The sequence below is a fragment of the Drosophila suzukii genome, chromosome 3 (genome assembly GCF_043229965.1).
Source record: "Drosophila suzukii chromosome 3, CBGP_Dsuzu_IsoJpt1.0, whole genome shotgun sequence".
Classification (NCBI taxonomy): Eukaryota; Metazoa; Arthropoda; class Insecta; order Diptera; family Drosophilidae; genus Drosophila; species Drosophila suzukii.
In genome coordinates this window covers 60181724-60205273 of record NC_092082.1, presented here as the reverse complement: position 1 = coordinate 60205273, position 23550 = coordinate 60181724, and the positions used below count along the sequence as shown (strand labels likewise).

General features: G+C 39.7%; 2 protein-coding genes across 8 annotated transcripts; one reads left to right on the top strand and one right to left on the bottom strand.

The window, feature by feature from the left end:
* The first annotated feature begins 1177 nt into the window (after nucleotides 1–1177).
* Nucleotides 1178–9788, top strand: LOC108011624 (zinc finger matrin-type protein CG9776). 3 transcript variants are annotated; one of them, XM_017076809.4, is made up of 7 exons: nucleotides 1178–1948; nucleotides 2010–2177; nucleotides 2715–2902; nucleotides 2983–3660; nucleotides 7334–7482; nucleotides 7547–9438; nucleotides 9596–9788. In XM_017076809.4, exons 1-7 carry the CDS (start codon nucleotides 1297–1299, stop codon nucleotides 9604–9606), a joined length of 3738 nt encoding a protein of 1245 aa, XP_016932298.4. In that variant the 5' UTR covers nucleotides 1178–1296; the 3' UTR covers nucleotides 9607–9788. The 3 variants fall into 3 exon arrangements, with proteins under 3 accessions (XP_016932298.4, XP_065722495.2, XP_070852260.1); XM_065866423.2 differs by lacking the exons at nucleotides 1178–1948; nucleotides 2010–2177 and adding an exon at nucleotides 2441–2620; XM_070996159.1 differs by lacking the exons at nucleotides 1178–1948; nucleotides 2010–2177 and having other exon boundaries at nucleotides 2742–2902; nucleotides 2983–3238; nucleotides 3367–3660.
* Nucleotides 9778–23249, bottom strand: LOC108011625 (uncharacterized). 5 transcript variants are annotated; one of them, XM_036817778.3, is made up of 10 exons: nucleotides 23047–23248; nucleotides 14604–14815; nucleotides 12704–13125; nucleotides 12439–12632; nucleotides 12159–12370; nucleotides 11756–11929; nucleotides 11594–11678; nucleotides 11454–11535; nucleotides 10794–11395; nucleotides 9778–10582 (listed from the first exon to the last, which is right to left on the bottom strand). In XM_036817778.3, the coding sequence occupies exons 2-10, from the start codon at nucleotides 14773–14775 to the stop codon at nucleotides 10456–10458; spliced, it is 2070 nt and encodes a 689-aa protein (XP_036673673.3). In that variant the 5' UTR covers nucleotides 14776–14815; nucleotides 23047–23248; the 3' UTR covers nucleotides 9778–10455. The 5 variants fall into 5 exon arrangements, with proteins under 5 accessions (XP_036673673.3, XP_016932299.4, XP_016932300.4 ...); XM_017076810.4 differs by having other exon boundaries at nucleotides 23056–23248; XM_017076811.4 differs by having other exon boundaries at nucleotides 23062–23248.
* Between the last annotated feature and the right edge of the window lie 301 nt (nucleotides 23250–23550).

The window sequence follows — 23550 nt, the reverse complement described above, 5'->3', positions numbered from 1 at the left end:
ATCCGTTGGTAAATCGATTTTTAACAGATTTTTAATCGTATATACCCAAGTTCAGTATTCGGGAGCAGCGGCCGTTAAACGTTATTTTAAATTTTCAGTGTTGGGGAACGTAAGAATTTGGTGCAAGTTGTTATGCATAACGTCAGTTTCCTTGCTAAAAATATATGAAAATGATTTCCTCGTAACTGCAATCGCATACTTTTTAGCTTGCCCAGCGCTAATAGCAAGAATTTTTTCGTTCGTAATTTTTTCAAAAAGTTCCAATTGTTTTTCATAAGTTTTCAATTATTTTCTGCAATTTGCTCAACTCTGGAATAATATAGCCAATGTTTTCAATGCACGCTGGTACATCTAACATCAATTTATTTAATTGATTTTTTGGATTAAAAATATATATATAAATATAAAACTGATCAGTGATCAAGTTTGTTCTGTTAACAGCTCATATAACATAACATTTTACTAAAAATATTTAACACTGCCATTTCAAGTTTTTATTTAAATGGTCCTAGCGTAAGCTTTCACCAAATACTTTTTAAATACAACTTTTTATAAAAATATCGTATGTTAAAAAGCGATATCGGTTTCCACGGCAACTCCAGCACAATCAAACTAATCGCAGACACGTAAAAATCAAATAGGTTTAAACAATTATAAAGAATTTAACTTAGTTCATGGCTTTTTAATAATAATTCTGTTAGTTCTTATCGATACTTTACTCATCGGTACACGCAGGCAGCAGTGTATCATATATCGCGAAGATGTAGCGAACTAATTTTACGGTCCTTTTTAATAATCAGGTGCGTTCAGCAGAACTATCGTAAGAATTCCATCAGTGATAAGGTATCATTTTGTTCTGCTGGACGCGGCCATTTACTGCTGAAAACATTCCACTTGCTACCGTTTTCCGTTGCTTTCCATTTGTTTTCGGCCAAACTCAATTTGCATATCCCTTCGGATACGGTTTGCTTATGCCGCTCAGCTGATCGCTTTAGCTTCTCCATGTGAGCAATAATCTCCTTAAAATTGCAACTGCGATTTCAAGGATCTCTGTGCAGAGGCTATTAGGGAACACCCTAATCATGTTGCTCTGGTAAACGCGCCCAGAGATGTTACCGATGTTTAGAAACATCACTGACATCGATGTTTTAAAAACATCGATTAACGCATCGATATTTCTCCACTTCTATAACTATTTTCCACACGTAATTTTGGAATATACGAGAAAAAAGTTTTTGTCATCGAACTGACGCCGCAAAAGCATTGAAGCCCGTGAAACACATTCACGGTTTTTTGATGGACGAAGACTCTGGTTCGAGGCAGCCGGTGGACTGGCGTCTGGACAACGCGGTCGACCTGCCCCCAGGCCCACCCGGCGTCGACGGAATCGAGAAGGGTGACTCTAGGAGCAGTGCATCGGGAAAGAGCGCTAATTCGAGTTTCAGGCACCGTGGTCGAACGGATTCCCGAAACGCCACATCGCCCCCAACCACTCGGCGACGGCGATCCGTGTCTCGTTCACCGACTCCTCCGCGCCGCGGTCGTTATGACTCGCCTGACTACGGGCGGTACCCCCGACGCCGCTTTGACCGCGACCGCCACCGCCACCGCTCTCCTCCACCCCGTCGCTATGGACGTTCTCGCTCCCGTAGCGTCTCTCCCCGACGAGGCGGTCGTTGGTCGCCCAAAAAGAAGCCAGCGTCCCCGCCACTTCCCCCGCCTCAGGGGAGACCGCCACAGCAAATGGCTCCCGGCTATGGCACTATGGTCCCACAAATGTACGCTCCCTATGGCGCTCCACCTGATGTTTATGGCCACCAGTATGGAATGCCGCCTAACGCGTTTCCGAACCAGGGACCGGGATACGGCATGCCAGGACCATCGCCTGAGCAAGCCACTTTTGGCGCCGGATACGCTCCTCCACCCACAGGCGCTTGGGGCGTAAATGGTAAGCTAGGTAGTCCAGACTTAATACTCTATACTTTAAACGGTCCGACTTTTTATTGCAGAATATGGCCAGCAAGTTTGGATGACACAGTCCATGGCTGGAGTGCAGGCGTCTGCTCCGGACGCACTGGCCCAGCCACAGCAGGCCCGCGAATCGTCGCCAGACAAGCAGTTGGAAGAGGAGCAGAAGGGGCCAGCGCTCGACAGCGCAGGTTTGCCGCAACAGGACGGTAAGTGTGGAAATGAAATACAATGTGGTCCCTACGAACATTCACATGCAAACCTCTCACATTATGTTTTATTACTGTTGTTATGATTACTTGTACTTGTAACTTAAATGCGCGCTAAAGACTCGCAAACCAGAAATTACCAAAAGACTAGGGTAAAGATCAGATCAATCAATCTAGCCGTATACGCGCAGCAAGAACAAAACCGACCCGAGCGAGGGTCTGGAAATTTCATTTCGTTTTGAATAGAACACGCAGTTTTGCAGTTATTGTGTGGCGGTAGTCAAAAGACGCACTTACGCCAATCTGGACGCCCGCCGTCGCCCCCACAGGGACTCCATCCCCATCGAGGACTGGCAGAACAAGCTATCACGAAGCGGTCAGATCTGATCCGGCGACTGCATCCGTGTGTAACTAGTCGGTGAAATGCACTTGAGAATGCATTTGTAAATGAAATTTGAACTTTTATTTCTTTGGCCAGAATGTGTTTTAATTAGATCCTTTCTATTTATCCCTCATCTATATACCGCTGAACAACAGCCGTGGCACAAGAGGCTGAGAAGCAGAAGGACGAGCTAAAGAAACAGCGGGCAAACTACGTCAAGAAAGTAACGCTACTCAAGAAAGAAATGAAAGTGCTGAGGGACCAGCGTGAAGACTTGGCCGCAGGCGAAGCACCGCCCTCTCCAACTACCAAGAATTTCATCGAGGAAAACGACCGCCTGCAGGTGAATTTATTCCCCGAAACATAATTATTTGGTCATTCTAAGTTTATAAGCTTGGTGTGTGTAAACTATTTGTTATGTAGGTCCAAATTAAGAAGAAACTGGACACAATTGAAAACGTTATAGACATGCTGAACGGCATAATTGGCTACGAAGATGTAGAAGATGAACCCTCTAAGCCCAAGCTCCACGGGAAAAATCAGGCTGAACAACAGGGTAGCCGATCCCACTCCTCCAGTGATAGCTCCGCTGACAGTTCGGACTCCAGCTCATCGTCTAGCAGTTCGTCCGCTTCGTCATCCGATGGCGGGGACGAGGAGGAGACCGGCGGTGCAGAAGGTAGTACCACTAATCAGCTCAAGCATCGTGCCATGAAGTCGATGAAGTCGAATCAGCGACACGGTGAAACGCAACCAGTACCAGCTCCCACACAAAACTACAATTTTGTGTTTTTCGATCCTGAACAGCATTGGTGCGAGAGTTGCAGCATTTTTCCAAGGTCCGCGCGAGATTATCTCAAGCATTTGCATGCCGAAGAACACATGAATCGCGAAACCATAGAAACTCCCTGGCATGTGGGCATTGACCACGATCCCTTTCCTACATTTGAAAACGCGCCTACCAAACGCGTGCCTGTGCGGGGCATGCAATTTTTGGTTCCGGCTAACGCCTGGTTCTGCAAGCTCTGTAGTGTTTGGATTGGAGACTTGCACTGCGCTTCCGCTCACCTGAAGTCTAGGCTACACTCCAACAAATATGAGGTAAGTTAAGACAAAATATTTTAGTTTTTTAAGCAAAAGCAATAAAGAAAGCGAATATTTTCATCTGAACTTAGTTGATAATAAAAATTAAACCGTCAATAAATAATTATTGCGAAAAATCACAAACGAAAAACTCTATCTCCACGGCGATGTGTTCGAAATGTTTTGATTTTGTAATGAACAAATTATACATAACACACTCTATAATTGCCTCATTCTGCGTCTGTGCATGCATGTCTGTGGAGGAAAGAATGTTTAATATTGTGCTGAAGTATATTTTGTGAAAGTTAATAAAAGTATATTTAACTAATCGAGTGTATAATTAATGTTCTTCACAATGTAGTAATTTTTGTGTGCAGGCGGTTTTTTTGTTTTTTAATTAATTTTATATATGCCGGTAGCCTGTACTATTTTTTTATATCAGCGATTTTATTAAAAAAAAACTATAACGTTTCCAATAAGAGTAAATACATTAACTTGTTGAATTTAAATATTCATGGTTTCATACATTTTTATACCCTTGCAGAGGGTCAGTCAGAAGTTTGCAACGCAGTGGCGGAGACGTTTTCAATACCATAAAGTACATTCTTGATCAGCATGACTAGACGAGTCGGTCAGAACTTTTGTTTTTTGAAGGTGTGTTCGTCACGACCGCTTACCTCGTTAAGGAAATGATAAAAAATATTCTAGCTTCGTTGGATTTGATCATATGTATATGAATAAAAGATTTCTTTCAGAATTTGTAAAAATCGTACGACAATATCAAATAGTTGTTAGGGCAACTATCGGTATATTTATATACAAATCTTCCACATGTAAGATTTCTAAAATATACGTTTGATTTTAATTGGATGATATGGTTTAAGCTGCAAGTGTATATAAACTTCAGTTTGCCAAAGCTTCTTTTCGAGTTTCTGTATGAATAAGTCCATTTTGGCCAGAAAATGATGTAATTCTCCAAATTTTATTTAATATGGTTTTTGTTTTTTCCTATATTTTTAAGGTACATTTACTTCTCTAATTAAAAAAAAGTGAAAAGGCAAGGAAAAATATTAAAATAGCGGAAAGCAAAACTTGTTAAGGCCAAGTATTAAATCCAAACCAAACATAGGTTACGGTTACTTTAACCTTTATCACCGATTTAACTAATTCGGTTTCGGTTTCTGGCAAGTTTTTTTTTATTTCGGTTACGGTACCGTAACCAAAACAAGTGTTGGTTAACAGTATTGAACAAGTTAATTTTTAGTTTTAAACTATTCAATTAAAAAATTCACCATTTGTATTGTAAAAAATATAATTAATATCAATTTAATAATATTCATATAAAAAAGAACTCAAGTATACCTATTTAAAACAGCGGTTTACAATCCCTTTAAATATCCCTGGATTGGGCTATTTACAATTACTACTATAATATTACAATACATGCATACAAAGCCTGTTTTAATAACTTCTTGAGACACCGTCCCCACGTGTTTTGTTTTCCCACCTCCAAGCCCATATTTTGTCTCTTACAAACAACACAAAAAAATATTGAGTCACAAAATATCTATGAATCTCCATAGTCTGCGATAAAAACTCTGATAGAGACTTAAGAAAAACGAAGCCGAGTAACAACATGCAAAGAGCTTGCTCGAAATCGCACTCGCAACGCTATAATTCCAAAGAGGATCTTGCGGTACGAGCTGCTACTCTCTTCGATCGCTTACCAAGGGATCAAGTTTCTGAACGCTGACGATTTTAGTTGACTTATAGATGAAACATGTATGTACTTTAAAGACTTTTGGCTCACATTGTTTGTGTTAGCATAAAGCCGCCTTACACTTTACATCGTGCTAACAAAAATACTCAGTATATGTATATTTCAACCAAATGTTCAGAACATGTTAAAATAACCCATGTGTAAAATGCCGTGTCTTATAAGTTAGATAAAGAATGTATTAGTTTCATCAGTAAAAAAAGTATTACTAGCACTAGTATACTCACTTTTTATAAAGTTAAGTTAGTTCAGTTTAATTTTAGATTTATATTGATGTCGTTACATAAAGACTTATTTTTGTGAAATCCCTGTATAGTTATTTGTCGTTTTGGCGTAACCGCATTACTTTTCACAGTTCTGTCAAATTGATTTCAGTGAGAAGTTTGCAACGCAGCGATGGAGACGTTTCCGACTTCATAAAGTATATATTCTTGATCAGTGTCACTAGGAGATTCGATCTAGCCATGTCCGTCTGTCCGTTTCTACGCAAATTAGTCTCAGTTTTAAAGCTAACGGGATGTAACCTTCCCAAAAGTCTTATTTCGAACGGTACGAGCCGAATCGGACAACTGTAATTGTTAAAAAATGTCGAAAAATAATAGTTTTGGTGTTTTTTGACATATTACCTTCTACTTTTGAGAATATCATTCTTTTAATAATTAATGGGAAAATAGTAGGAAAATAATTGTAGCTTTGTTATTTTTGATCATATTCCCTTCTTCGGTGTATATCTTTTTTAATACTTAAGAATTATGATTTCAATGTCATAAAGATCGGACTACTGTGTCATAAAGTTGCCATAGGAAGGATCGGAAAATGTATGTCATAATACAAAAACCGATATATTTCGTTATAGCTAAAACATATTAAACTCGTAAATAAAATAGATTATTATATTTCTGTAATTACTTTTTTTTTCTAAAAATCGGAAAGCTCTGTATATATAGATTGGTCCCATAGAAACGGCCTGCGAGGGTATATAAACTTCGACTTGCTGAAGTAAGCTTCATTTCTTATTAACTTCTTAACTTAAAAATAATTTTGCGATTTCTATGATTATTTGTGTGTTTAGGATAGGTAATGATCAATAAAATCAATTTCAATTTATACTAAAACAAAATCTTTAAAAATTTGGGCCGGGTAGAAATTTTGGCTATGTACGTAGAGTAGGTGTACTTAATCCATTATTTTTTTATTATTATTATCTAATGCTAACTTATAGTTAAAACTTTAAGCTAACAGTGGGTTTATTCTAGAGCAAAAGCAACAAAAGGACTTAAGCTCGCTTATGGTAATTTAGTAGTGATGATTATATTTTACAATTTATTATATCTTATATAATATGTTCGAATTGTTAAGAAATTGTTAATCCATACTTTCTAGCGTTTATAGTTTCCGAGAGACAGACAGACAGACTTGGCTGAATATATTGCTTATATGATATAAGAGTGAAGGATCTGAAAAAATATCATTTCGGAACAGACGCACCTAAAGATTTCAAGCCATTTGTCATCAGCAAAGCGATCCCACTTTCATGTCATGAAAGTTTTACACATTATTATAAACCATATTATTTTTAACTATCTCACTCTTCTAGTAAATTTTATAAGGTTGGAAATGTCGTTCCAAAGTCATGACTGAAATTATAACATCCCCTTAAATCCACACGTGGAATGGAACTGAATTTTTTCTTTCCGGTTTTTGTCTCCCTGGATTTCTTTTTTTCAATTGCTAAGCAGGCATCGATATCATTAGCTTATATACTTTCGACTGCCAATAAAGTTATTTGACTTATAGAGACTTCTAGTTACAAAAATTCTATTTATGGAGGTTTGATTTTTAAAATTTAAATTTGTTACTTTTTTTAAAACGAAATAAAACTTTAGCTTTTCTTTTAATCATATTTGATTCTAGCTATTTATAAACCAGAATCCCAAGTATGAAATCGAGTGGCAATCCAACCGCGAGCGGGCCATGAATCAACAGAGGGAACAAGATGACTCTAAGAATAAAAAGAACAAGAAAGACGAGGACAAGGCATCCAAAAAACGGAAGAAAAAGAGGTAAGGATTAGAAGGATTTGAACATAGAATATAGTGTTTCATTCGGTTTCGTTTTCACGAGTAGCGGTGAGAGAAAGAAAAAGAAGCGTAAGCATGGGAAGAAGAGCAAGAGAAGTACAATCGACGCAAACAGCACATCGTCATCCTCTGATAGCTCTTCGTCAGAAGATGGTAAGGCGCAGCAACCAAAGAAAGGACGTACCGAGGAGCCAACAAGTGGGCAATCAGATAAGCCAATTAACGCAGCGTCAATACGCGTGACCATGCGAAAGCAGGAAACTCCACTAACATCTGTAAAGCCGCAAGTACCTCTTCAGTCTCTAGCACCGCCGCCGCCTCCAATCATAAAGGATTCAATAAATGCTTCAGGCCGGGGTAAATGGACTTCAGCCAGTGGTGAGGAACAAAAGGAGGATCAAAAAAAAAGGGACGAAGCTATGCTGAAGCAGTGGAATACTGTTCAGCCTGTAATAAGTGAGAGTGAGAAAAAACTGTTGGAGCAGCTCAAAGGCAGGCTCAAGAATAAGGGACCGCGTGATTCGGAGGACCGTAAAATAATTCCGCATACATCATTCGAAAGTGAGGGAAAGTTAAAGCGCAGCGGAGGCCGACGTTCCCGTTCCCGTTCTAAGCGGCGGAGCCACACACGTAGCATTAGTCGCGGACGGGATAGAGATCGGAGAGATCGAGACCGGGATAGGGACCGTGGTTACCGGCGTCGTTCTCGAAGTCGAGCTAGGCACTTTTCTCGTTCGCCCTTGAGATCCAGCCGGAGAAGTCGTTCCCGAGAAGGTCGAGGCAGACGCAGTCGCAGTCGCTCTGCCGACAGAATAGAGCGTCCAGTCATAAAGCATTCCGAGTTTCGGCCCCGTACAGTTCCCGAACGCAAGCAGACGGATACTAAGAGGGACAAGAAGGATGCAGAGAGCAAGTCAAAGACTTCAAAGCCCTGTAGCAATTCCTTGCCTGGAGGCAAGAAGCTGCCATTTATCGGAAAGATGCCAGTATTCAAAAAGCAGCCAATAGCAGCTTCCAACTATGATGCTGTTGCCCTCTATACCAACGGGTGTTTAGAGGCACCGCCTCCACCGCCTCCGCCAATGGGTGGAGCAACGGTTCGTCAGCCCGCACCGACAGCGGCGCAGATTCAGATGGCCATGATGGAAGATGCTTTCGGCAACGCTCCTCCATTTCATCCTGACGCGGGTATGATGGTTGACTACGACGAGCTCATGCCAGATCCCGTTCAGTTCGCCAACTTGATGACGAGTTGCCCGCCTCCACCCCCGCCGGGAGAAGGCTCTGACGGGGAAGCCAATGGCCCAGAGAATAGTGAACATCATGATAACGAAAACCATGCGAAGGACGTCTTGCCTCCTGGCATTGACGAACCCGAATCTGATCTGGGAACAAGGCCGCTAGACGCTGAGGACCAACCACGCGACGGGGAACTACCAAAAGATCTGGCCGAAGCCCTCGATATAATATTCCCTAGCGAGGGATCATCACTGGAGGCATCAAATGAAAACAGTGAAAAGCAAACTGAGCCTCAGACTATCACCACTATCGTTGAGGATGACGCAGTACTCAGTGAGCATAATCTTCAAGATCTGGCTAAGCAAGGTATTCACCTTGTGACTATTGATGAAACAAAGGCGTCTAATAATTCAACTATACGGACTCCGAAAAAGGATGAAGAATCCCAGATTCGGAACGGCGAAAATGTAGCCAACTTAAAAAATATGGACGCAGAGGATATCCCTATGCCAAGTTCCCCTCCAGTCTTACCGCAAGTTGATGATGAGATGAAAATCAAGGCCCTCAAAAAGCAAGCGGATATCTCAGAAATCCCAAAGCCACCGGCATCGCCTTCAGACAGTGAGAAACTTCGGCGTCAAGCGGAGCTCGATGAGTTAGCCATGCTAGGGATCGACAGCAGTGACATGGCGGCACAATGTATGTAGAACGTCTATTTAGTCACATTATTCCTCATATGAAATGAATCCCATTTTTTAAGATCGATAATTTCATAAACCATAACATAGTAACTCTTAAATTTTAGTTGTAAATCAATTTAAAATGATTTTCTTTGTACATGTATTTAAACTCACAGATGCGTTGTAAGATTTGAGTTGACTTGGCCGCAGAAAATGGTAGCAGTGACGCCGCATACACAGATGAACGGATCGAAGGACAAGTCGTGGTGTCCCATAAGAAATGGAACCGTTTTATAATTTAGTTTGAGACCTATGTTTGAGGTTTTTTGTGACGGAATGTTTTAAATAAATGCGCATATTTGTATGTAATGTATAAGGGATCCCGAATCCCTTAGCGCTGAATTCATATTGAATTTACATTGATGCACATGATGCACATTGATGCACACCCATTCAGCGCTAAGTGATTTTCGTGGTCCTTAGTTTATTTCAGTTTAATCGACAATCAATCAAATGGCACTTAAAAAATATGGTTAGCGACTACACATTCTAGCCAACTTCGTATCCACTTATTCTAGTAAATATAATTGTTTCTATATACTACATTTTGATTTTTGTTCATTTCAATAGGTACACTTTTTTTAGTTAATCATTCTAAAACTCGTTCATTATTATTTAAAATATCTTCACTACAAAATATTGGTGACCTGCTAAAGAACACCACGTTCATCATTAAGTTTTAGTAACAACTTATTTTTAGTAAACAAATATTATTTGCGCGAGCAAAACATATAATCGAACTATGAGCTCGAGTTTTAAAAATGATTTTGATAAAATAATTAGTTGAGACGGAATTAAAGCATTCTAAGTAATAAGAAAGAGCTTATGCACAGGTTACTGAGTTATAAATAATTTTGAAGCGAAAGGTGCATTGTAGTTGAAGTGACCGTTCACGTAGGTCAGGCTGCTATAACTTAGTGACCCGCATTGCCTGCTGCTGGCGTTTTGGTTTCGAGCCGGAGGCCAATAGCTAAGACTATAAGTCTGTAATCGGACCGTCCGCCATGCTGACTTTCGTTGCCAGGGCTGCGCCAGATACGCTCGGGTTCCATTTTGGCTGGTCAGCCACCTTGGCATTTAGGTCTTTAACCAATTTTTCAAGGCTATAGTAGTGTCACAGTACATCGCCACAAGGACCCGTCGAAAGATAAAAACAGATGCAAAATATGTAAGTTTTGGTTATTAGTTACTGGGTTTAAGTGGATATGTTTAATAAAGTGTAATGAGGGTAGTGGCTTCTAAAACATTCATGCATGTGAAGTTAAAGGGTGCTGAGTTAGTTTGAGAATATAGAATAGAGCGAACTACACCCACGCAATTATACGTTGATTTGCCTCCTTACGTGCGGCGTCCGCTTCGCTGAGCTCCCTTTTTAACTGAGCGTGCTCTTTCTTACGCGGCAGAAGTGGTGGTGGAATTCCCGGGTGGTCCTGATCTGAGATCAGCGCAAATGTTGGAGGGCTCCGAACTGTTTGCTGTGGCAATTTAGGTGTCAGAGAGTGAGCGTTTGATGTTGAAGTCTGTATCCCGTTGCTGCGGGATTCGTTGCTCGAAAAAGACTGCCTTTTGTTGCCAGTCAGGGACTCTAGCTCGTCCTGCTCCAAAACTTGTTCCTCCACTATTTCGTCATCCTCCTCCAGAGAGTGCGTTGTTTGAGTCGGCGTTTGATGCATCGTTCCGTACTGCAGGTTAAATGATTGCGCCCGTCTGACTCCAAACGCTCCGGCGCCACCTCCATTTGGAAATGGCTTTCGGGATCCACGGGTTCGGTCATTTTCGTAGATTATATCGTGATATGTTTGCCGCTGGTTATAACAACCGGCTAGAGCTTGGCGCAGGCATTTGTTTTCGGCCTCGAGATATGACAGCCGCTTATTAGTCTCCTTTTTCTCTAGTCGCAACTGCATTACGTGGGACTGTCGTATAGAAAATCAGCAATGCAACCCCGTCGCTATATACTATAATACTACTTACCTTCAGATCATCAATATCTCGCAGAACACGGGCATTGCCCTCGTTCAAGGACCACTGTCGCTCCTCAACCATTGATTTAACTCTGAAAAAACAGTGCATAAGTGTACATATGTAAATATCTCTTAAAATTCCCTTTTTACCGGCTGAGCAGTGCATCTTCGCGAACGCGGGCGGCCTCCTTTACTTCGCGAACAACATCAGTCATCATTCCTGGAGTGTAAGCGCCTGGAAAGGGAGAATCGGTTATTAGCAATTGGCGACTTAGAAGCATGGCAACATTAGGGGAGCCACCTAGTGTATACCTGAATGAAAGGTGGGTGCCGGGCTGTGAGTCCCGCCCATTCCACCGCCAAATACCAGAGGTTGACTTTGTGTGCTTAATCCGCTCAAGCTATCTCTACGGTGCCGCATGCCGCCCGAGCCGACTCCCGCCCAAGGGTGGCCACTAGGAGCGTGCTTTAAAGCTTCGATTTCAACTGTGAATGTGTTTACAAGTGCAAGAGAGTACGTAGAAAGAGTAAATGAGCGACAACTGATTCTAAATTAATAGGTTATAGCAAGTAAGTTCAAATATTCGGAAGATTTGTGTGACTAAACCAGTTTTTAAATTGGAGAAGTCCAGTGAGTAAATATCGATGAGTCATTTTAAATGGACTGTAGTGAACACATATCCGAGAGCTGCACTTGATACTACAATCAACAAACCTTTTGTTTCATGCAAGTTACGGCAGATCTTCGAGTTGGTGTCATGCAACATGTTTATTTGTTCCATTAGGGCCGCGAAAAATTTGTTTTGCTCTGCCAGATCGCAGCCAGCGCCATTGTTGTTGCCATTCCGACACTCTGGGGTATTCTGACCACTCAACTTGGAGTCGTTATCGGAGGGGTTCAGAAGGCATGGATCGCTGAACCGAAACCTGAAGTTAAGTAGATAGGGGCGACTATTAGAAACGTAGTTCAGTACGAATTCAATGAATTGACTTACCCTCTTCCATCCAGGACATCAGTGGAATTTGGTTCGTGCTCGGAGCCAGTGCCTCCTGCTCCTCCCATCATGTTGACCAGTGGAGGTAAGCTAGCAAACTCCTGGCCACCATCACAACCATAGCTTATGCCACAGCCATTAAGGCTCTGGGGTGGGATTAGCATCGGATATCGATGACTAAGGGAGTGCGAGTGCTGTACGAAGGGAAATTTCGTTATATTGGCGTTGTAAACGAAATGTTATTCTCCTTATGGCGTATACTCACGCGCTGTATTCCCAATCTAAAGGGCGTTCCTAAGCCAATACCATATGGCTGTGAACGCTTCGAATACTCCTGCTGCTTCTGGTACTGTAGCTGTTTAATCTGTTGTTGTTGTTGTTGCTGTTGTTGCTGCTGTTGTTGTTGCTGCTGCTGTTGACATACAAACATTTGCTTGCGAGCTGGAGCTGTGGGCGGGATGAAGTCCAAAAACTCAGATGAGGATGACAATTGGGCGTTTGTGGCATCTCGTAAACAGTTCTCAAGCCAGGCATCGAGATGATCCTTGGAATAGTTAATGTCGGTTCTGTTGGCTGCACTGGATTTAGGATGATTAAGAGTAGCCGCCGTTTTTTCGGATTTAGGGTCTGAAGTGGAAGCTGCTATGTTGCGCGGTTTAATTTTTTTGCGTTTGGTGGCATCTATAGCTAAAAGAGAAAATGGAGTGTTGAAATAAGACCAAACAACGTTTTGGATACCGGTGTAAAAATGCTAATAAAACTGTAATTTTGCATTAATAATGTTCCATTTCAAGTCTATAAAAAAAGTTACTTTTTGAACTTTCACAAGATTTTGACAAAAACTCGGGCTTTTCAATGAATACTGAATGGGTCAGTCATATATAAGAAAGTCATATATACTTTATGGAGTCCTTCACTGCGTTGCAAACTTCTAACTAAAGCTATTGTACCCTCTGCTAACGAGAGAAAACGCTATAGTCGACTTACGTGACTATCAGATACCCGTTACTCAGTTAACAAAAAGGCGCCACCTCTTGTTAATTCCTATCGGTTATTTACGACACAACGTGAAACATAGGTGGCGACAGTCAAACCTCATAAGTAGCCGATTTTCTGTACGAATATATCTAAGTCCCTCTCGCACTCTATTGAGTTTGCTAATTATTTATTACTTTTTGGGTATAACCTTTTAATGAATGGTGGAATTGAACCATTTGTGGCATGCAGATGGACAATTGATAATAAGAAAAAAGTATCATTTAAATTTAAAAAAGAAATATAAAATGATTATGGTGCTTGACGGGTTTTTAGCGGTGCTCAGGTAGCCCAAGAATCTATGTACATACATGCCGAGTCCCAACATTCTAGCTCTTTTAGTTTCCGAGATCTCTGCGTCCATACGGACAGACGGACATGGCTAAACAAGAGAGGAAGCTTTAGTCGATGGCCTCGGGGTAAAAGGTATACCCCAGCGTCATTTGTTTTTATTGGCTTATAATAATAATAATAATAACTTTAATGAATGGTGTGGTTTGAACCAAAATTTGTTTGCAACTATTCATGCAAATCAAACAGTAGATAATTTAGGTTCCCATTATATAATCGGAGATTTTCGTTTGTTGGGTTCGACTTAACTATTGTTTACGTATCTTATTCAATGTTAGATTACGTACCAAGGCTTTGAGTCAAACAAAATCAAATTAAGTCGATCGCTGACCGTAAGCTTAGACAATGTATGTATAGGGATAAATGTTAAATATAGTCATTGAAAAGCTCCTAGCACTATGAGATCAGCAAAAAATAATCAATTATAATGAAATTTACAGTTTTTAAACTTTCTGGACAATTTTATTACATGATTTCTTTCCTTTTCAGGTAGTATTTGAGCTAAAACTTCAAAGGGTCGAATGTCTAACGCCCATAACGCTAAATCTGTCTAGCGCCTACAATTTTGAATATTATTGAAAAAGTAAATGAGATTTTGTTTTGATCATCAATTGTAAGCTACATGCCAAAAATTGTTCAACTCGGGCTATTCATTAAAAAGTTATAAGCAAATAAAGTGTACAACCTTGGGAACAGACGCACTATCTGACCTAACAAACATATTTTTTTGTTTATTTTATTCAATGTGAAGAATTACAATTTATCGGTATCTCGCTCACCTCTCTGTGTGCTGATTAGACCCATGGTGGTGACATTCTTCTGGACTCCGTTCTCGTTGTTGCTTTCTGGGGTTAAGGGAGAGTTGTTGCCACCACTCAAAGGGAGCACGTCTGCGGAGGAATCCAATCCTCTGCTGTTTGTATTCATCTCACTCTGACTTGTGGTTGTCATTTATTCGCACAAAACGTTCTTTTCACTTCTGTAACAGATACTAAACAAGGAACCTTTTAATTTTTCCTTCATTTTTTTCGGCAGTCGGCCATAAGAGCAACATGTCAAAACCTTTCGGAACGCCAAAAAAAGGTTTAAATTGGACCATTACCTTACAAATTAAATTGGTTGGCTAAGAAATAGATATAGTCGAGGCACTCTACTATATCGATAATTCTTGTTTTTATAAAAATACTCGTATGGTGGTTTAAAAAAGTAACTCAATCATTGTGAATTAGTAAATATTAATATCCGTTACTCGTAGAGTAAAAGAGTATAGTGTAATAGATTCTTCGGAAAGTATGTAACAGGTAGAAGAAATCGTTTCCGACCCTACTAAGTGTATATATTCTTGATCAGGTTTACTAGCCGACTCGATCTTAGATCTCGAAAACTATAAAATCTAAAAAGTTGGGACTTGGCATGTAGATTCTTGGGTTTCTTTCGCAGCGCAAGTTTATTTCAGCTCTAACGCCCATAACGCTAAACCTGTGTAGCGCCTACATTTTCGATTATTATGGAAAAAAATAAATGGGCTTTGTTTTAATTATCAATATCCATCTACTTGCTAAAAATTGTTCAAATCTGACCATTTGTTAAAAAGTTATAACCAAATAAAGTGTGCAATCTTTGTTAAAGTGGCTTTGCTGCTTGAATATCTGCATCTTCGCCGAACTTCCCTTAGCTGTGAACAGGTATTTGATAGTAATGGCATTGACTATAGCAATCTCTCTTCTTATTTCATTAAAAAGCCATGACAACACTGCACAATTTTAATAGCACTAGTACTCATTATAAAATTGAAGCTCCAACTAGAAGGTATTTTTTTAGTTCTCTTTACCATGTTAATAATTATAGACATAATCGAGTATAAAATTAAATATTACGAGTTTTTACTTCAATACTTTACTTTACATTTGACAACTTTGTTCGAAATTCAACAGGAAACATTTAGCACCGATTTGGACAGATAGCTATCAGGGAGTTTGTCAGGGTTTCGTGAAACCGGCCCTTTTAATAGCATTTTCAATAATTCATCTATTTAACAGATACTCTGATTATTTTGTGACAAATTTTCCTATTGAAATATCGCATGTCGATATTGATTTTTTGATATTATTGTTTGGGTATTTGTCAAATTAAATTTGCCTCTGCAACCGATATTATTGTCTATACCAGCGGTCGGCACGGAATATAAAAACATTTTGTCTTTAATTTCTGTGAGTAATTTGCACGACTGCTGTATGCCGAGCAGAGCTATAAAACGCTGACGATCGCTGATTTACTATTTACCAATAATAAAATAGAGCCACAAAAAAAGAGAAGATCACCCAAAATGCCTTGGCACAAACTTTTATGGTCATTATATTATATATACCAGTATTAAAACAAGGAAGAACGCTATAGTCGAGTACCTCGACTATCAGATACCCGTTACTCAGCTAAAGGGACCAAAGGGAAATAGAGATATGCAAGCAGCAAAGCGAGATTAAAATACGCCACCTACCGGCGGTAGACAGATTTAAGCGTTATGGGCGTTAGAGTGGGCGTGGGTCAATCGATAGGTATTGATGAGAACAATACATTTCAGTTAGATCTCGGAAACTATAAGAGCTAGGCTATTAAGATTTGGCGTGCAGATACCTGAGCTTCTTACGCAGCGCAAGTTTGTTTCAGCAATGTGCCACGCCCACAAACCGCCCAAAACTGTGGCTCCTACAGTTTTAATGCTAGAATAATTATTTTATCAGATATGTAAAAGTTTAACCAATACCTGTTGGCTGAAGTCAGTTTAACTGATTTTTATTTAAGTAAATTGAAGTTGTAAATTGTATGAAGCATAGTGAAAGTTAGTTTAGGGCGAAGGAGGAAGCACCATAAATTAAAAAAACAAATTAGAGTTAAGTCGTTGATATTAAGTTTAATCGCCTGTTTTTCGATTTGCCAAATTCAAAATTTATATATAAATGGCTATAGCCACCCTAGTTTTCTGTTTTCAAATAATATTTGGAAAAACTATTCCGAACTTTCAATACCTATTGATTGACCCAAAAAAAACTTTGCCACGCCCACTCCAACAGCAGAAAACCGCCTTATTAAGAAATTAGGAAAAGCAATGACGACAGAGCCAGGCGTATGACGTATGGACTTGCACATAGTTGCAAGGCGAATGACACGGCAAATATAACTTTTTTAAACAAAGCTATTCGACCCACTATTTTATTGAACCGCTAAAATATATATATTAATATAAATGTTTTTAGCCTATTTCGGGTATTGCTGTCTGTCTTTTGTCAGAAAAATTAGAGCGAAATGAATGAATAATTTAAACTTTGCCTCTTTGTCTCTTGCTCACTCTTCCTAATAAACTTATACCAATTCCATTTACCTATGCTTATGTAAAACATAAATTGTTGAAAAAAAATGATAGGGCGCGGGAGGGGGGCTTCTCGATCTTTGAATTTTCTCTCTCTTCACATTGACCTGCAGAGCATTCACAAAAAGAGACGGAAGATCGTTTACCCAGTGTTGCAAAGCACTAGAAGGCAGAAAAACACCGAAAATCGGTGTATATGAAATTGGCGGGGAAAAACTTTACAGCGCTGTACATCATGGTGCAACTATGCCAGGTAGACTCGTTGGCTTCCTAGTCGTTTGGCTTTTAGTTCGTTAAAATACTTCTGCGATGTTGCTATAACTACATTGTATAATAGTACCATGCTGTAAATCTATCTGTTTTCTCATTAGGTTACGACTAACTCTCGAATGGGGGAACTTTTACCCGTGTGCCACATGCTGGTTTTTGCGATTTTTCAAGTGCCTTCCAACGTTAATGCGTTCATCTTAACGTAAATTAAGCTTCATAAATGTTTAATTTAAAAGCTGAGTAACGGGTATCCGATAGCCGAAACAGTCGACTATAGAGTTCTCTCTTGTATATTATCACTGTGGACGGCAGTACACGTAGTGGCGAAGCGCGCAAGAGAGCGTGCGAAGACAACTACTATATATAGCCGCAGAATTGAAAATCTGCAATTATGGTCCGATCATAACGAGTGATACACCAATCGAAAGGTATCGCACTAACCAAGAAGATTGCATACTAAGACTTTCGAAATATAGATTCGTTTGGAAGAAAAAGCGGTGAAAGTGTAAAAGTAAAAATTTAGAATATTGGAGCTGCTGGATACGGTGGGGATAAAAGCACCGGCTGTTTAGCTAGTTTTATTCTTACTGAGAATACGCGTCGAATGACACCCCATTTGTTGAAATCCGATGTTCCGTTCAAAAGTAATTCAAAAAACAAGATTTTCTTCTTCTTCCCAAAATGAAAATGTTTGTCCCTTCGTTTGTGGGTTTGTATGCATCCCATCTTAGTTTTAGGGGTTTGGAAACCCTATGGGTGTATAAAGCAGCTTGAAATAGAAAACGTTTGTTCTACGACATTTGGAAAAACCCGCTAGTTTAGCGGAAAATCAAAAAAAAGACAGATTAAAAATGCTTATAGTAGCTAAACAACTAATGCTACAGAAACGTGCTATATATCCCTGAAAAGATAATTTAATACTCTAATTATTTATTTATTTTATCGAATATAATATCATTTTTCGTCACAATTGTTGATATCAGAAATTTTTGTTAAGAGCGCTTTCGCCACTACATTTTACCTCGTTAAGAGGTGTTTTTGTTTGATTATTATTAGGTATGTGCCACTTAGATACATATATTTAAAACAAAAAATTGAAAAGGCATTTAATTAAATTAAATGAAAAAATTCAACCGTCCTTTCTTGTCCATATTGTTTTAATGAATTGCCCAATTAGAAAATTGGTTAGATGGGTAGATGGATTTTTATAATGATACAAAATCCCAGTTGAACTTTTGCAAAATCTTTAAAAATGTAGGCGCTATACTGACACTAGCGTTTTAAGCGTTGCACATTCGGATAACTAACTTGCGGTGAATGGGAAGCTAAGGAATCTAAATCTAAAATGCCAACACTTTATCTCTTAGGTTCCGAGATCACAGCGTTCACACGGAAGGACAGTCGAACATGGCTAGACTGGTTCGGCTAGCGATCCTGATCAAGAACATACATAGGATCGAAAAACCAACTTTAAATCAAGTCTGTTGACCAATTTCAAGATATATAAAGAAAAACCCGAAACAATTCAGGGTATCAGCGCCTAGCCAAACCCGTAAGAGCGGGAGCAGCCAAATATTTATTAACATTCCACTAAGATTCTCCCCGTGGCTCCAAATAGCTCAAAAAAAGAATTAAGGAGCGAAGTAAATCGCAGTTTTTTTTACAGAAATTTAAAGTCAAATCACAAACCAAAAAAGAATTTTAAAAATGCCCCATAACTTGGAACGCCTTGACTATTAGATACCCGTTAGTCAGCTAAAGGAAGGACGAGGAAAATGTAGACATGCATGCAGCGAATCGGCTGTTTCGAGATTGGTTATAACTTTTAAATGAATCCGATATCAAAAATGTTTGGCATGTATATAGGTATTTATAATCGGAACAAAAAAATGTGGGCGCTAGAGAAGTGGAATTCTTACGATACGCGAGAATCTCTAGAATTTATTTGCTTAGTCGCAACTATCTAGATTTTAAGGTTTTTAGATATTAGCGTTCATATGGACGATTTTTTGAATATTGTGGGCGGTTTTTAGGCTTTAGGGCGTTACAACATTTTTTTTGGGTCAATTGACAGGTATTGACGAGAGCAATACATTTGTTAGAATTTGTATTAAAAAAAAAACTTTGTAGGAGCCACAGTTTTTGGAGATTTGTGGACGTTGCTGAATCAAAATTTGCGCTGCGCAAGAATTTTAACAGTATGCATGCCTAATCCCAATATAGTATAGTTTCCGAGATCACAGCATTTATACGGACAAACGGATATGGGTAAGAATATATATTCTTTATGGGGTCGGAAACGCTTCCTTCTACCTGTTACATACTTTCGACGAATCTAGTATATCCTTTTACTCTACGAGTAACCGGTATAAAAATGAATGGCGAAACCCAAAACGTCTGCAGGTCTGTGCAGATGAAAATGGACGTCTAATCCAAATCTTATCCAAGTTGTCCACAGGAAGCAATTCCACAACAGGGCAAATACGTAGAAGAGTGGAAGTGCTGAAGGTAATTCAATCGAGAATGTCATTGTGCAGGAGCAAGACGTCCACTCAATGAAAGTAATTTCTGGCCAGAAGAATTTGGTTACGTTGTTCTAATATAAGTATCTTTTCAGCTGAACCACCGGTAATACGATCTTCGACGAGCTCTGAGCTCTGTGCTGGAGAATCGCAGAACTCCACCTCCACCACTAGTGAGGAGGAAAAAAGAGAAAATTGGAGGAGCGATTACCAGCCATTGCCAGGATGCTGGGCACCATCAGCGGAACAACCCCGTTCCCAATCCATATCCCACTCTTTCAAGGCCCATGCTGGCATATTGCGATTAGGAGTTGGACTGCAGATAGCGCGGTGGAAATGCCGAAGCATCCGCGACACGGGAAGGAAGCCTTAAAATTCGAATTAACAAATAAGAACATTCTTTGCACATTCCATGTATACTTATTATTTTGTGCACCAGCAGATTTGTCTTTTTTAAACCACCTACAAAACAAACCGAGTTGCTTGACAGTAAGACTATGATACATGCATTGCGGGCGAACTTTGAAAACTTCGGTCAGGCTAGTACTAAACTTAAGCATACTCAGATCGGCTAAGTGTTTCACTGGTCGAAAAATCTTATTCTTTGTAGTGTGACCTAAGTTTTCAAAGTTCACCCGCAATGCATGTAGCATGGTCTTACTGTCAATCAGATGGGTTTGTTGAAAAACGGAAAACAAATCAATAGGAGCTATTTAAGAAAGTCTTCTGGTGCACAAAGAAATTAAAATTAAAATAAATAAAATGTTCAACGAATGTTTTATTTTTGTAAATTATTAGTTTAAAACTTCCTTTTCGTCTTACGGATGCTTCGCAATCTTTCCCGCGCCATCTGCAGTCCAGCTCCGAGTCACAATTGGCATATTGTACCTTGAGGAAGTGGGAGCCGGATTGGGAACGGGGTTGTTCCGCCTGATGCTGCATGAAGTCGCCCAGTATCCTGGTAATGGCTCCTCCAGCTGTCTCCCCTTTCATCCTCCCTATAGAAGCCAGCCCGTCCTCCATCTCCGTAGCTGCCAAGTGGCTGGTGGAGGTGAAGTCCTGTGGTTCCCCAATGGAGAGCTCGTCGGAGACCGTTTGGGTGGTTCTGCTAAAAAAAAATTGTAGTAATGGTTTTGTCGGTGAAGTCCCACAATAATGGGCAACAGCTTGGATTAGCTGTATTTTTTCATCTGCACTGACCTCATGCATGTTTTTTTGGGGTTTTCCTCCCATTTTTAATTTTTAGTTTTCACACGTTCATCGAAATTCACTCGATAAATCTGGTATTTCCTTAGCTCATCCGAGTACCGCGCTGAAAAACAGACCCGACGAAAAGCGTTAGCCGCCTATTTGCCTGCCGCTCTCTCCTATGGTTAGCTCGCGGTTTTCGTCGATGTGAGTACTAGGCTTTTAGGTACAACCGTGTAAGAATTTTTTGGTTGCAATTCAAATTATATTTATTTTTAACAAAAGATTTACTGTTTTACAAACGAAGGAAAATATTAGACTTCAACCGAAAAAAAAACGTAAGTTAATTTACAAGCCAATTTAAATATAAAATTGAAGAGTTAAGTGAAGCTAAAATCAGAAAGTTTTTAATATTGAGTAAATGAGATATACATTTGAGAGGTAAAATAAATAAAACTGCTTTCGGCTACATACGTTTTAAAAGATCTTACAAACTTCAAAACTGCATTTGGGGAAATCGTGTTTAAGTTTTGCCCGTCAGGGTATTTTATCCAAAGATATTCTATATTTTTAGATTTTAAAGCCCTTTTGCCACCCTAATTTATTCCATAATCCATGTTGTTTTATGCGTACTAGTTTAAAATGCTTAACTCCCAAAAATGTTCTTATTTCCCTTGTTTTGGTATGGCTTTTAAGTAAGTATTTAAAACATTTATAATAACCCTTTTTAAAATTATATTAGTAGTCACGTTACGATCGTGCAAAGTGAAAAACGGAACAGGGTATAGGTCCTTAGCTTCACTCTTCTACGTCCTTGACCCGGTTCCGCTTGACGAAATGAGAACGACATTGGATTTAACACAGCGGGTGCTGAGATTCTTTATAGCTATGTGCCCCTGAAATCAAGCCAGCAAGGTGAGCGTCACAAGCTAAAAAGACGCAACATTACATAGTAGCCATTTTTGGGCCAAGTTGCGAACAAGAGGCACACACTTTAGATAGAGGCATATCGGTCGGAGGTAACAAAGGAACACAATATTGGGGCAACAACTGAAATCATACTTGGAAAGTGACCAGGTGGATTTGGTGATGAATCCATGCTCGAGTTCATCCAAAATGAAGCGGCAAACCGGTTTCACCTCAGTAATTGTTATACCTAAGTAGACAAGCTGCTGTGTATTGACCCTTTCAATGACACCGATAAAGCGAAGCAGCGTTGTCAGTGGATATGGCGAAGGCAATTGCAAAAGCGACCCCATCCATCCCCGGACCTCGTATCAATGACTAACAGCACATGCCAACAAAGAGTCGGAGGAGCAAGTCGTTTGGTTTGTTGACCCGACCGAAGAGTGTTGGAGTTGCATTGATTTCACGGACTCCAAACAAACATTTTTTAAAAGTACTGAATATTATTGTACGTTGAAACAACATCTAGTAGTAGACTACATCTTTTTAAGTTTTGATTAGTTCGATTTTAAATTTTATGACCTTTTTCATATACAAATATTATACACATGTAACTATGTGAGTCTTGAAGGAGTGAATCGCAGCGATTAGTTGTCAACTTTCGTCTGTGGTCTTGGTATGGGAAATACGCCTATATCGAGTTTCACAGTCCCACCCCCTCCTATTCACCATTGTGTTGCCAGTGTCTGCTGCGAAATGAAAAGCGAAATGTCTCGAGATGACGTCGTTGCATGGTTTCGAATCTGCCTGGACAGTTTTAGCTTAGAGTGGACTGCTTAACTCTTAAAATTAGTTTAATCGCTTGTTAGCCGGAGCTCAGGAATTCCCGCTTGAATTGTCCCACTGAGCACCATTTAAAACAGTTTAACGCTAATTATATTATCAGAGGCATCTCAATTTGGCACACACAGCACTCACACCTACACAGCGGCTTTGGCCATTTAAAATGTATTTGCGTCACGTTTGGAAATTAATTTGAATTGGATTTTGACTTAACGCGGAGGTGTGGTCACGGATAAACATTCGCGTATCTGGTAAGTTGACAACTGCAGTTTAAACAACATCCGATAATTAACCGCACAACAGATCAGAGCAAATTCGTTGAATATTGAAACTAGAGGTGGAAGAACACCGAAGGCCTTTTTTATCGATGTTCCTCTGTAAAAAAACCGGTTGTCGTGGTTATCGATGTTTGCTGTTAAATACAGTGCAGTGCAGATAACATAAACATAGCGACGAACAGTGGGTGTTTCATGTGCGTAATTCGTGGTACAAAAAGTAAAATAGGGAGTTCAGACAGAGGGTGTTTCTGCTTTAGCGACAAAATTCGGCTTGAGCGATTTGTACTCATATCCATGGTACAATTATACAAGGTAGTCCCGTCGGCTGCATAATCGTTCGGCTTTCAGTCCG